Raw genomic sequence first — 15,401 nt, forward strand, 5'->3', positions numbered from 1 at the left:
AGGAATGAGAGAAAAAAAAAAACAAACAACCCCTGATGCAAGAGGGAAAGAATACCCTAATAGTCACTTCCAAGTTCATAGACTCATAGGACAATCCCAGGTGGAAGGGATTTCTGGAGTTCATCTAGTCCAACCTTCTGCTCAACACAGGGTCAGCTGTGAGGTCAGACCAGGGCTTTATCTGGCCCCTTCTTGAAAAACTCCCAAGGATGGAGACTGCACAACCTCTCTGGGCAACAGGTTTGGCAGCTGGGTTTCAGTTGGGTTTCATTCCAACTGAAGGCACAATTTTTAGAAGCACTTCTTTTAGGGACATTGCAGTCCCTGCGACCTAGTGGTAAACTGGCTTAAAAATAAATTTAACTTCAAAAATGACACTAGTGCTTAAGCTGATCAGTTTTCCCCTACCTGTGTTACTGCAAGGTAGTTGTGAAGTAACAGTACATTGAAAAGGGGCTGCATTACGCTACCAAAAGATGGGCTCTTGTAACTGGATTTAAACTCCCAAAAGCAAAATGGGCCTTTACTCTTGTTCTGGGTTAGTTTCATCCTTTCCTATCCGTTAAATTTTCTCTGGGTCTACTCAATGGATCTGGTTTTTACACTGCTTGTGATTTTTTTTTTTTTTAATGTTTAATGATGATAGCAAACCCAAAGGTACGGTTCCTTGTGTTTCTTCTTTTTAAATTGCATTTCTTATACAATGAAGTTGACATAAGAAATGCTATTTTTCAAAAAAATCATAGCCTTTAGAGCTTGAAGACCCCCTACCCCAAAAATAGTGTTATCTATCTAAGTCTACCAAAGCCCCAAATATTATTTTGGGTCTTATTTAGTACGTGCACTACACAGAGATGTACATTTAGAAATAACAGGGTTTGGTGTTTAAATACACCACTGAAGGACGTTTACAGAAAGTGGGGTATCTATCCCAATTTACAACCTATTTTACCTAGAATAAGAGATTAAATATAAAAAGAACAGCTCCAGTTAACACATATAGAAATATTTATAATGGCAATACACATTAATCGATTGATATTCTTTGGTCTCTTTTTAAATTGTGCCTTACCCAATACCTTACTCTGTTGCGGGCAACGATTAGTAACATTATTAATTTTTCCTCATCTAGGACTTAAAGATGGAAGCTACGAGCAGTACAGGTACGTTTTAAAAAAAAGTTAATATGATTTTAAGTACTGCCTTCATGCTAAAGGAGTTAGGAGTGTGGGACTGGGATCCACCTGGACAGACTGCCTGGAATGGCATTTGCAAGATCTTTCCATCCCAGTTACTTTGAAACACCGGAGCTGTTTCAGTGTTAGAGCATGTTCTAATCGTTGTAGTCAAAATTCAAGCTAAACTCTTCTCCTTCCTCATCTTTCAGACTGTAGTGCCAGTGTTTTTCTTGGTGGTGGTTAACTTTTTTCTCCTTTTGCTGCTTGAAAATTAGGCAGTTTCAGCGTCGAAAGTGGCCAGATGTGAAGAGACCATCATCTGCCAAGTCACTGTGAGTTGGGAGCAGTCCATGAAAAGCATTGTGCTTTTACTTACCTTTCTTTCTTCTGCTTCTCTTTCTGCATGCAGCACCTTTTTTAACATCATCATTTATTTGCATGGAATGCTTAAGTGGGAAGTCCTCTAAATTATGCAAGAAATATGATAGTGCAGTCATCACAGACAGCTACTGCTGTACAAAACCTCTTGGTACATGTTTTTTGGGAACCTAGGAGCATTAAGGTCAAGGCAATTTCAAACTTGAGCAAAGGTGGATGCTCAGGCTGAAGAAACCAATTATGGTTAACTGCCATTAAAAATTAGACACGGTTATATTGGTTTTGTCTAAATTTGTAGTCTCTCAAACCATCCAGAAAGAACAAAACTGATTGTAACTCCTGAGAGTGGAGAGAGCATCAATGTATTTTCTTGCTGTTGCTTTATCCAACCACAGCCTCATGTGTTGTGAGCACTAAAGCAAGTTAGAACAGAAAGTAGACTAACAAGACGGATCTGTGTACATTCTGTTTTATTCTGACATTATATTGAAATCTCAGATTGCTTTTTGCTTATTTTAACTGCCCTTTAAAACTTGAAGATGATATTCAGTTCTCAACTTGCCAGAGCCCAAAGAGATACGACAAATTTATAGAGACAGGTAGACAAGTTTAGAGATATGAAGAACAGTTAGTGCTGCTGTGCCAGTTACTGTCTCTGCATCTCCCCTTAAACAGAGGGTTGAGACTTCAGCTCATTAAAAGTCGTCAGGTGCTCTCAAGCTGCGCAGTGAAACAACAGGTACGAGGCAGTCAAGCATCCCAAGAGGATTTGCTCATATAATGGTAATATTTGACTGGCTTTAGACAATTAAGCTAGAATTAGTGAGCTAGAAGTTTTGCACAGGCTGACGTTTCAAACGCAGTTGGATTGTTTCTGTGATATACCTGCTGTGTTTCTATAGGTGGTCCACAGTGTTTCAATTGGTTTTGTCCTGCATGGAACCATTAAAAATATATTTCTAACTACTTCCTACTAGAATGTTAAGCACTAAATCATGTTTTGTTTTGTTTTAAAGAGGACAACTGTGGGAAGGATGGGAGGGCTAACCTCCTCCAACTGCTGCACCTCCACGAGGATACAAACTGGCCAGAACTTGAATCCATGTACAGACTAAATGCAAATGTGTTTGACTTTGGAAAGCAGCATGATGTTAGCCTGGAGGACTGGATAAACTTTGAGGCTGAAATAGATAGAATGTTTGCACTGGTGAGTGAATTAAATAGATGCAGTGAAATTAAGGGAAATGCTGTAAGAAATACAGGTCTCTGAAATCCACTATTTTACCTGCTTTTTGCTTTGGATTATACCTCACCTGCTTCACACGGCATTTTACTGCAAGACAACACCACTAACACTGATCCAGAAGTTGACAGAAGAGGAAATGCAGCCGCATCCCAAAGAGGATTGCCGTCCCAGGGGCAACGTGTACGCAAAGACAGTGGAAGTAAACGTAAAACATTTTTCAGTTCAGCTCTATCTTCAGTTGCCATGAGAAAAAACTTCAAGAAAACGTGGACGCTTTTGCTTCTAACTAGGGTAAAGGTAACAGAAAAGAACTTTTAAGAGATTCAGGCATTGAACTGAGCAGCATTGAATATTCTCAACACCACGATACTTCTCAAATTTCCTCTGAGGATACGCTTTAGTTCCACGTCTACTTGTCCATCGTATTGACAGCTCCAGGAAAATGAGAGAAAATCTTGACTAATGGGACACCAGATTTTTGGAGGGGTTGTGTAAATACTGATCAATGTACTGTTTCAAAATAAATTCCTTCAGGTTGTGAAGAATTTTGTTAATAAAAAGAGTGGAATGCCCACACACCATTTCTCAAAATGTTACTTAATGTTGCATAGTACATTTCAGAATTTATCCATTTTTTAAAGTACTGAAAATTTTCAGTAAAAGTACATCTTAAATTTTAATGAAATCAGATTTGTATGAATTCTTTTTATGTGGTAATACTATATTGTATGTTCAAAACCAAAACAATTCCTTTGACAAAGCAGCATTTGCTTAGTAGCTTAACTTTTACACTTACTTTAAAAAAAGGCAGCTCCAAGAAGTTCAATACTTGTAGCTAATAAAGAAAAATCTAGTTCCAGTTTAGTTTACGAAAAGGTAGATGTTCCAAATGACAGTTACTGTTTCAAGGCTTTTAAAGGGAAAAAACCCAACATTTTACTAAGGAAGCACAGTGTATAGAGTCTATTTGAGTATTTTTGTAAAGATGTTATTAAATACATTGTAGTACAGGCACTAGCAGTGATATTTGTTTTTTCCTGTTAATCTGCTACCTGTTTTAAAGGCACATGCAGGAGGGAGCTCATGTGACAGACTCGATCAACTGTGGCCTTCACTCTTTGTTAACAAAGAAAATACAAACTTAACTTGCACTTCTAGAAACAGTGTAAAAATACATCACAGAAATTATTTTGATACCCTTCTAGGAAATTCAAGTGGAATTCCTTCATGGAGGATATAGATCTCTGGTAATGCACACCCATACTCAAAAAATACACTTGAATGTAGGAACTCAAAAAGTGGCAGCGGGGTCTTTCATTGTATGCACTATATAGTAAAACTAGGCTTGAGCTTGTGTTTGTATCACATGTGAGTCAAATACAGTTCCCAAAATTTTCTCGCAAGTTTTTTTTAATTATGGAAATAGTATATGATTGTCTGTCTTAATCTAGCCATAGATTTTGTTTCTAACCTGTTACAGATTTCACGGATTATCAGAAACATCTGCTAGATGCTCAGATCCTGGATCAATACAAATAAGTAAAAAATACTGAATTTAAACTCACCAACAGAAACACATTTTTGCTGCTTTCCAGAGAAGAGTGTTAACTGTCTACCATTCCCCATGAGGATGCAGAAAGATTAAAAAAAAATCATACTTACCTTTTGTTTGTGTTCAGCCTATAGTCCTTGGCAAGGTGAGGGCATGACTACCCCATTCCTGCCTGGCCAGCGCCACTGCTCCTCTTCAGTGTTGGTCAGAAGCTTGAAAAGTTACAAGTCCCACAGCTGAGTGTTTTGTATAAAGGGATGTGGTATGTGACACAAGAAGCAGCTGTTATTTTATGACAGGTAGGTTGTTGCCAAGTTATGGGGAGAGCAACCACCTCTTCTCCTGTCAGCTCTGCTATTTAAGTTGGAAAAGACATAAACCTTCCACCCACAAGACCCATTTAGCAGCTAAAGTTGCACTGACAATGAGGGGAATTTAAGTTGTCATTCCCTTACCTTTTACAGCCAACTAGGAAATAATAGCACCAGATTTTCTCCAACCTTTCCAGGATACAGTTATCAGCCTTAAAGTATTCCTTAAAGTATTAGACGGCTAAATACACTGTGTCACCAACTTCTGATTTTAAATAGAAACCTTTATTTACATTATTATTAACATCCAAACACAAAAATCAGAAGAGCAGTAATACCTTACAACCAAGTCTTTTATAAATCAGTCCCCATGATTTTTCTGTTTTGCAAAATAAAGATACAGGTATTTCAAGCAATACTTATAATGTAAACTAAACTTAAATGCAATTCTCAATACTGTATGCCTTCTCCTGAGAATTTTTTAAGATATTGCTCTCAATTACATGGTTTCATACTTGCTGTATCATTCTGTCATCTGGTAGTCTGCACATAAATTCTAAAATAAAATGTGTGCTAATTGGTGCAACATTCAAATAGTTTTGTCTTGTGACGGAAAAATGGTCCTAATTTTCTAACTTTAAAAGTATTTTAGGCCAAGATTGGAAAAAAAAATTACTACATATGAATTTTATAAAAACATGGTTTCTGTGATCAACAGAGGAAGAGAGACATGTAGTAAAATGATGCTCATTATGCAGCAGTGATCAGAGGTGGTTGTACTAGCTCCTTGTTCTCTTTCTCTTGAAAAAAAAAAGTTACACAGGTTGTTTTTAAAAAACAAACGATCAGAAAAATCTGCTGCTATAAAACCAAAAAAAAATTGGTGGAGATACTAAATGTCAACAGATTTCAAGATCAGTTTTATTTACTGCTGTAGGTAAGACTTTCAAACTAGATGCAGTACTGTACTTAGAATCAGGGCTGCCCAGAAAGAAGTTGCCAATGCATTTTAAAAATGCCCTCCCTCCCCACCCCCCTTAATCAAGTTTAAACTAAAAATCTTTGGATTCAGCAAAAAAGTAGGTACTGGAAAGCTCCAACATTCTAAACACAGATGAGACAATGATGATCCTTTATAACATCAGTCAGGTACCAGTTATACATAGATGTATAAATAGAATCACTCATTTTAAAAAAATTAAAAGGGCACGATGTATAAAGTAGTAGATCAGCTAAGAGCTCACCTAATGAAAGCAATCAGGGTTTGTAGTTTCCATCAATATAATGAACAACTACAAAATACAAAGATTGTTCTACTCTGATTTGATATAAAAAGCAAGGGACTGTTGCCTTTCAGCTTCAGCAGGCAGCACTTACTTATGCAACAAATATGTTCTTCTAAGAAATAGAAAAGAAGATTAAAGTTCCTTAGGCTTTTAAAAATTTTGCATTAAAAAACACACATGAATTGGAATGAAGGTTTCAAATACTATCACCTAATCTACATACTCAGTACTAATTGCAGAGACAGGGTTGCATAAAGTAGTTCGATTGAATCTACATTCCCTTTGGAACACAACTGGCTGTATGCTAAGGATTAACTTTTTGAGAATATTTCTAAAGTTATTTATATTAAAATGGAAGATCACTGAATATTCTGAACAATAAGACCACCTCTTGCTTACAGTACCAAGAAGCAGCAATCAAGAACACAGGTTTGTTTGGTTTTTTTAAACACTCTCTTGGGAGAAGTCAGTTTTCCATTACACAGTGAACCACAGAACAAAAGCACCACACATCTTAAACGTTTATTTCTGGGTCATCCCTTATGGAAGTTGAGAGGTTTGACTCATTATAAACTGCCTGCAACTGGAAAAACTGCAACGGGATCTTCATTTCAAGGAACCAAAATAAAGGGGAGGAGGGGTGTCAGCAAATAATAAATTTGTAACCAAACAAATACTGATATGAGAGAAACCTGCTTAGAAAATACATTCATTACTCAGAACAATCCAATGAGGTGCAGACATTTGGTTAAAGTGTGGCTTAATATCCTTAAAGATTTCTGGATGTCATGTAACAACAAATACTTAGCTACAGACAAACTTTTTTGAAGAACAGTTAAGAGTTCATTAAAATTGACCAAAAAAGACACTATCCAGATTCATCAACGCAAAAGGCAACATACTATAGAAAGACATGGCGGTCATGACAAGTCATTACATCTCGCAACGCAGAGCCTTTTTGTCAAATTGCCTTATGTAAAAAGAAATGTAACAAAGTGCTCACAGGTGGAGAAAGCTTTTAACAACTGGTCTTTTATAAAAAGCTGTATGTTAAAGATGTAAAAATAAATGAAGTGTTGAAGACCAAAGAAAGAAGAGAAAGATGTGGGCCAAAGTCACCCAGCTTCAAAGTCATTAAATTTAATTAAAAAAAAAAAAATTCTATTTGGACCTCAACTACACTGAGTTTACAGAAATCAATTTTGTTAAATATTTAGCTTCACAAACTCTGCAAAAATGAGTTAGTGATCTACAAAAGTCATATATATAATACATTATCTTAAAGATCATATTTACAAAATTATTCACAAAAAGACTGCAAAATTCTGATTCAGACTGCAGTGCCTTGCCTTGAGTTTTCTGAAGTTATTTTCAAAAAGATGAAAGATTATTGCTCTAATTTCCATACACAGAAAACATTACATTATGCAGTCTTTTCAAATAATTCTTAAGAGATTGTGTTTGAGAAGGAACATGAGTACACCCTACCTTCATATTAAGTCCTTATCAAAGATATTGCATTAATCCATTATATAGTCTTTTATAAAGTGCACTCAGCTGCACATCAATATGTAAATATTAGTCACAATTGTGTTAAAATAATTTAAATTTATTATCCTCTCGTTTTTACCCCTTGGCTTCAATGGACAGGATTTTGGACTAGTATGTGCCAATTCATTTTGCACTGCTACTTTGGGAAATCCTGACTCGTGGGGGTAAGAGATTAAAAGCAGCATTTATATTCAGGAATTAATATAAAAGAGTCAAGGCTAGGAACTACATTCTCTGTCAGATATTGTTACTAGAGAAATCAGAAAATTCTTACCACCATGACTTCTCCAGGCACTTTTGTCTGCCTGTAGTTAAAGGGCTTTGGATAGCTACAGTAAATAGGGAAGGGATACCAGGAGTCCACCCATCGTATACCTACTAAGATGCCATTGCCAAATTCACATTTCTAGAGGCAGAGTGCCAAAAATATTTATGACCTTTTTTGTACACCACAAGATACAGTAATACAGAGACTGCTTCTACTAAAATGTATTTTTGTTGGGGTTTTGTTTTTCTGGTTTTCTCTCTCCTCCGAATGAAGTAACTTAGGACATCATGGTGATTAACAGGAAAACCACAAAATTTCCGTAAGGCCAGTACTAGTTGCCATGAAGAATGCGTAGCTTTCCTTTATAATACTAGTGCATCCGTAATACAGCGCATTCTTGTTTGAAGACATGGTTCTAGGTGTCAGCAGTATTTCTGTTAAAGAAGAAATAATCATCAGAGGAAAAAAACCCACACCTTTGCTGAAAAAAATGGTCAACATACTGCATTCTGAAGAGGAAAAAAAGTAGTGCCAGTCAGTTTCTAAGCAGAACAGCATTTTGGTGCTCTGCTTGGAAAATAAATTTGTAGAGAAGAAATAGTGTCCCAGAATTTCCTAAGCATGCCATTTGCACATCTTCACTGTATGACACGTGGGTTTGGAATATCCGACATTTCACCTTCTTTTTCCCCTTTATAAAAAGATACTTGTTAAATCAAAGTTCTCCAATACCTTACTTATCCCCCAAAAGGCCCTCAGAGTATTTTGGCTGCTTCCTTAGGTACCTTAGAGAAAATTTCATGAGGTACTTTCTACTTAAATAAATTTAGTTTATCTCAATATTCCGTTGCTTATCCCTTGGTATTTTGTGGAAATATTACAGCAAAAGTATATTCGGTATTCAGCCTTCCTCGCAGTGCCTGTTACTACCTCACGCTTCCCTTAAATAAGGGGCCTAAATTGTGCATAGTTTCTTGCAATGCATAGGCAAGCTATTCTAAGGTATCCTAAGGGTAAGTACCATCATCAGCCTCTGCCAGAAGGCTACTGTGCTACCAGGATTCTTGCTCTGATTCCTGAGAGCTGTAATGTATAATCTTTTACATCTTCACAATCTCTGTGTTTTGCACTCTGGGGTTTCTCCAGGGTCAGAAGTATTTAAGCACCTTTTGTACAGGTTAAGCCTTGATACTTCAAGGTTAATACCTAATCCCAGCATATAGCTTGGGTTCATCATGGATTTGATTTAAGTATCATCAAAAAGAAGGTGTCTTTTGGAATGTACAAATGGTAGGTGCACATATGTAAATACATACAGGCTAACTGAGAACGGGATTGTGCCAGAGGAATGGCTTGAAGCAAATTGTACTCAACGGGAAAAAAAGTCAACAGATCTTTTCATTGATCTTTATGTACAGCTTACTTGGTCTGGACCCATCGGCATCCCTGACATAGGCATGGTATTAATATTCATCTGTCCAATATGGCCACTGCTGCCATTCATGTGCATCATACTGTACGCTGCTGGATTACCTTGATGGCTGAACTGCTGCTGTGGGAAAGAACTGAAGCACAAAACAACAAATAAAATTACCCTCCGCGAAGTTTACATGTTAATGTATTGCCTTCCCTGCACCATCTGTCAACACATGAAAGATAAAACTATTTTTACATTTACTTGTTTTTACCTAATATCCACTTAATGTAGAAACAGCAACTTCCCTCCCAAAGGGAATTTTGAATTTTTAGTACGCACGGAAGCATGTAAATGCTTTTCCTATTGTAACCTTCTGGAGGCTTCTGTTAGAGCTGTAACATCCATTTGTAATATTATTCTGAACTTTTGCATTTCCCCCCAAGTTATTTTTTCAATATCCAAAGACTGAATGTTGCTTCCAGTTACAAGGTTTGCAGAGGTCCAATATGCGTAAATGGAGCTAAACATAAGATACATGTAATCAGTCTATTTCCTAAACGAGGACAGGATCAAGGACAATACAGGCACGAGAGATAATTATTTTTGCCTCGTCGAAATCCTTTTCCTACTACAAGCTATTTAACATAGCTCCTACTTCTGACAAAATGGAAGAGAATTTTTGAGGTACAGATTGTAACTGTGAAGTTCACCTGCTCCTGGCCATGCTTCCCGATGGCCAGCCCTTCATCTCAGGGGACTGGTACATTGTTGCTGTCTGAGGATGCTGCATCATAGGATTCTGGGAGGGTCCAATTCTTGATGACATCATTGGGTTGGGAGGGCTTGATACTCTGCTAAATGCAGCATCAGGTTGTTGGCTTATTCCTTAAAAGACAAAGGACAGACGTTATACTTCAGTTGTCATCACATAGTACTTTTAGCTTATTTTCTTGCAATGACGGGAAGGGAGAAAATCATCCTTTTTTGTAGAATTATTTTCCATTTTTCAGACTGATTGGTATTTTAGGTAGTTTGAATTAATAATAAATGAAAAAAGGGAAAAGAAAACCAGACAGACAAAAAAAACCCCTCATGTTAGTACTAGTACCATAATTAGGTGGATAGGGGAATTGCTGTGGAGGAACTTGAGCCATGGGAGGGCCTGTCAAAGCACTATCCATGCTTCCTGAGGCAGTCACGTTTGGTGGTGGACTGAAGGCCTGAGGTTGCTGTTGTTGCTGCATCATCATTGCCATCCTCTGTTGTCTAAAATGATGACTTATTAGCTCCCTGTTACGTTGAGCCACCATTTGAGCATTAAGAAAACCTTGCTGCTATCCCCCAAAGGAAAAAAAAAAAAAAATCATATTAGAAAACACTTTTACAAATTAAATCATATCAGAGTCGATCAAACCACTTACACTCTAAGATCCAGCATATTCATGACCAGAACAGGAAGTTAAGAAAACCCACAGCCAGTACAAAAATTACCAAAATATCAGACAAAGGTTTTCATTAAGCTGTCATTAGTGCTAAAGAAATGATAAAGTAGATTAGCTATCGTATCCTACATGGAAAAGACTACTGGCACACTCTATTTATAGCACGACCTAATGAACAAATCCCTCTGAAATCTCATGAGTAAGAGAGGTAGAAAAACCGACCTTTTTTTAATTGTACAGGGGAAAAAAACAAAACAAAAAGGAATGCTGTGGAATCATGAAAGCAGGTCCAACTTCTAAACAGACAGGGAAAAGATGCGTCCATCTAAAAATTACTGTTTCAGATGGCTAGCATAATACTGACTTACCTGTGATCCCACCTGTGGCTGCATAACCGGTCTCATCACTGAGGTATTACCACTGACTGGATTTTCCATTTTCATTTCAAGCGCTTGACGGGTCTGATTCATAAACTTGGAAAAAGACATTTTAGCACTATTAGCTTGAAAATACCAGTATCTGAACACAGTAATGGCAACTCCTCCAAAAAACACTCTTTACAGACCTCTTGAATCCATAAAGTGCAATGGTTAATTTTTGCCGCCTTTGATGTACCTGAAGTACCAAACTACTTGATTAAGCAACTCAAACACACACAAAAAGAAAAACCCTCCAAACAGTGCAGCACTAACTGGCTTTGTTTTTTCTTCCCTTGAAATTAGCACTTTTTAAGAATAAATATATAGCAGACTATCTATTTGTTCCAAGTCACATTTTGGGCAGATGAATTATCACCATGTCCTGGTTTCAACCAGGATAGAGCTGGTTTTCTTCACAGAATCCAGTGTGAGACTGTGTTTTGGATTTGGGATGAGAAACTGTTGATAATGTGCTGATGTTTTGGGTTGTTGCTGAGCAGTCAAGGACAGTTCAGCTTCTCATGCTGGCCTACTAGCAAGGAAGCTGGGGGTGCACGGGGAGCTGGGAGGGGACACAGCCGGGACAGCTGACCCAGACTGGCCAAAGAGATATTCCCTACCATACGACGTCATGCCCAGTACATAAACTGGAGTTGGCCGGGGGCGGAAATCGCTGCTCGGGGACGGGCTGTCGATCGCCGGGTGGTGAGCAATTGCTGTATTGGGCATCACTTGTTCTTGTACATTCCTTTGTTGGTATTATCATTGTTGTTTCCTTCTTTCTTTCTGTCCTATTAAACCGTGTTTATCTCAACCCACGAGGTTTTTTTCCTAATTCTCTTCTCCACCCCACTGTGGGAGGGGGAGTGAGCGAGCGGCTGTGTGGTGCTTAGCTGCCGGCTGGGGCTAAACCACGACACACCACTAGCTTTGCTTGAAATAGTAATATTCTGCCTCCTTCCCTCTCCATCACAAAACCCCAAATTTAGTGTCACAGAACAAGCACGACAGAACACAGTATTTCCTAAGGATTAAACATTGCCATTCCATGTCACACAGCACTATCTCGGCTTCCCGAGTTTTATTTGTACATTGCACATGATATCAGGACTCCATTTTCACATGGAGAATTCAATGCTGCTATCATGCAGCAACTTTTTAAGCAGTGCTTTCAAGCCAGTGTCAAGATCTATGTGGCTGTATCTACTCTCTCACCTTTCATCCTAAGAAAATACCTAAAATGACATCAAAGCAATGAATGGAAAGAAAACCCCCTATTTCAATAAGCCTAAATGATCGGCTAGAAAACAAGTGAAAAAGAAGTAACATTTGGTTTACAGGAGAAATGCAGCTGCCTGCTTAATGATATCAGTGAGATTCAGAAAAAATACTAAATCTTAACATGGGTGAAGAGATCATCCAGAGCTGCGTCATACAAGGGTACTGTTTTAAGTAGCAGTAATGTTGTGTGCTGCAGGAACCAATCCAACCTGTAGCTAAGGAGGCTGATGAAAAGAGAAATGCTTGTCCTAATCAAGATTCTTTCACTCCTACAGCCATTTGGCACTCAGTGTGAAAAGCACTGTCAAAATGAAAAGATTCATCCTTTCAATCATCTGCTGTAATGTCAATTTTCATATTCATGAAGCAACACAATTCAGTGTGCACCTTATTCCATTCTGAAACAAGAAGGAAGTGTAAACACAGGAGGAAAAGATTACCTGCTGCCCCTGAAGCCTCTGCTGGAGCTGCATGCGGAGCTGCTTTGGTGTGCTGGTTCGAGGTCTCATCACATTTGCTCTAGGATGCATACTTTGAAGTGGAAAATTGCTCTGTTGGCTCATCTGGTTCATCACTGAATTAAAGGATGGCTGTTGTCCCTGAATGTTACTAAAACCTCCTGGCATTGCTGCCCCTTGCCCTTGATATGGCTGACCAAATAACGAAGGCTTCTGGTCAATCATAACTGAAGATTCCTGACCTTGAAATGAATCTTGTTTGGGTTCCAAAGCTTGTCCCTTCAATAGATACAAAAGTGTTTTCACTAGCAGTATATTCTTGAAGTAGGAATTCCTAAAGAAACAATAAAGCTAACACAGCCACAACTACCAACAGTTTCTTGGGTAGAACATAGCGTGGACAGATTGCTATTAGTTTTGTTTCCAGACAAATGAAATAGCAAAAGTTACTACTACTAATTTTTTTTTTTTTTAAATCAGTTCTGCTGCACGCTGATTGCATAGGCAGACAAGTATAATTACTCAAGCCCTTCCACACTTTTAAACTGCTATTTGTACAAATGACAGTGTGATTATTGTACAAATGACAGAGTCCAAATTATTCATAGAATTTCTGTTTCCTATTTGCTAGCCATGCAAGTTCAAACTGGAACTGGAGGAGATGGAAGTGTCCTACTCACTAACACATCACTGTCAGTCAAATATGTCACAACGCAAGCTCAGCTGACAATAGTTTACTAAAGAAACCCAACACAATTCTCTGCTTACAGAATTATAATGATTTACACTCAACTCCCCACCCCGTATACCAAGGCGTATTACAATAAACTTAGATAAGAAGATGCCATTTGATGTTTTTGTAATGCACAAGAAAATTAATTAATACTGAGCTTCTCCAATGAAAATCACTACTCAGTGTAGATGCTTCCAAAGGCAGATTTAGGAAAATGAAGACTAGGAAGTGAGGAGACAGAGTGAGTGAGGAAACCCTCTTCACCCTCTTTTCAAGCAACAAAATAATACTGGTTTTTTGGAAAATAAAGGACCAAAATCTCAAGTTACTTACTTGGTTTACAAGATCAGGAATTCCTAATGCTCTGTCAATTTCTTCCAGACCTGTGGCATCTGTATTGCTCAGCAGCGTGTGCAGCTGATCCAAAAGCGCCCTTTCATCATTCTGGCCTTCCATATTTGGTGCCGGACATAAGAGGTCATCCAAAGAGTTTCTAACTAATTGTCTATAAATATAAAAAAATTACAACCATTATGTACTATAAAGGCACATACATAGTTTTATATAATATATTGACCTGGAGATGATTAAGTACTATAATCACCCAGAAGACTGAAGTAAGACTTAAGTTCTTAAGTCCCAAATTTAGGTCCCAAATGTCCAGCCAACTGCCATGTCCTTGAAGACACATAAATTCTGTTCTCTCCTGGCTTCTGCATGTGCCACAGAGACATGACTGCAGATTTTCCCACCTCTTTTCTCCATGCCTCCCAACTCAAGGACTGATCGATTTTGTTAGCAACGCCTTTTGTGGAGCTGGGTTAAAAGATATCCAATGTCACATCATCAGCAGAAATGGAAATAGATTCTGACTCCAATCTGTTATCCCCACTGTATAATGCTACATTAATTTTTTTCCAGGTCTTAAATTCTTCTGACAAACAGCGAACAGTTGTTTTTAAACTTATCTTAAAACCTTCCCCAATTACCTGTTTTGTGAACCCCGTGATGCTTGCTCCATGGACAGCATGTTGTCAGGCCATGATCCTGGCTGGTTAGATGGTCCTGGCTGTCCATACGGATTCCCCCCCATGCCAATGTTTATCTCACTTGGCCCTGTGAGGTAAAATATTTGTGTGTTTTTTTAAGAACAAAAGGTGTCATTTTGCTCTCCCAGTGTTCACATAAAGCGTTGTGGATGATCACACAAATTGTCAAGCAGCTTCAGAAGCTTTCTATTAACGTGTTTTAAAGTGTATACATACATAAACTCACACTCAAGATAATTTCAGAAATGTAACAGACCACAGATTTAAGTACGACAATGATCTAAAGCTGCTACCCTGTTAGAGCAGAATTGCTATTTCTAATCCTTAAGCCCCTAAAATAGGAACTTTACAGATACACAACTTTACATCCAAACAATCCCAAGTTTTCTGGCCAATGAAATCTGGATACTAGCAAATATATGTTATCATAGCGGCATCAACAACATTTGGCATTTTAAATTCCAAAACAGGGTGAAAATCATAAGAAACAAAGTACATAACAACATTTTGCTCTTTGGGAGTATGGCTTTCCTTCTACCTATTCAGAGACATACAGCACTATGTAATTTGTGTCATCCCATTATTTCCCAATATTTATAGGAATCCCCTAGCAATAACAATTCCTTGAAAGCTAAGCTGAGGAATTCTGACTCAGTCAGGACTGCACAAATTTCCTCCTGATTTAACTTTATATCCACATGTCACACTGAAAGAGTAGTCTGTCTAAGAGAGCTGATAACAGCCCTGGTAGCTTTCCATGATAAAAAAAGGAAAAAAGGGAATGACACTGTCTATTTTGGCCCTTTTCACAGAATCACTAGGTTGGAAAGGA

General features: G+C 37.9%; 1 protein-coding gene across 2 annotated transcripts in view; it reads left to right on the forward strand.

Annotated features, from left to right (window-relative positions):
- SULF2 (sulfatase 2) overlaps positions 1–2,794 on the forward strand; it is a 64,724-nt gene extending 61,930 nt beyond the window's left edge. Inside the window, exons 18-20 of one of the 2 annotated variants that reach the window (XM_010294740.1) lie at positions 1,133–1,163; positions 1,454–1,510; positions 2,573–2,794. In XM_010294740.1, the coding sequence (XP_010293042.1) occupies positions 1,133–1,163; positions 1,454–1,510; positions 2,573–2,603 (119 nt within the window). In that variant the 3' untranslated portion in view covers positions 2,604–2,794. The remainder of the gene's footprint in view (positions 1–1,132; positions 1,164–1,453; positions 1,511–2,572) is intronic. The other variant, XM_010294741.1, reaches the window with a different exon arrangement.
- Positions 2,795–15,401: the final 12,607 nt, after the last annotated feature.

Source organism: Phaethon lepturus, unplaced genomic scaffold (genome assembly GCF_000687285.1).
Source record: "Phaethon lepturus isolate BGI_N335 unplaced genomic scaffold, ASM68728v1 scaffold6009, whole genome shotgun sequence".
In the NCBI taxonomy this organism is placed as follows: Eukaryota; Metazoa; Chordata; class Aves; order Phaethontiformes; family Phaethontidae; genus Phaethon; species Phaethon lepturus.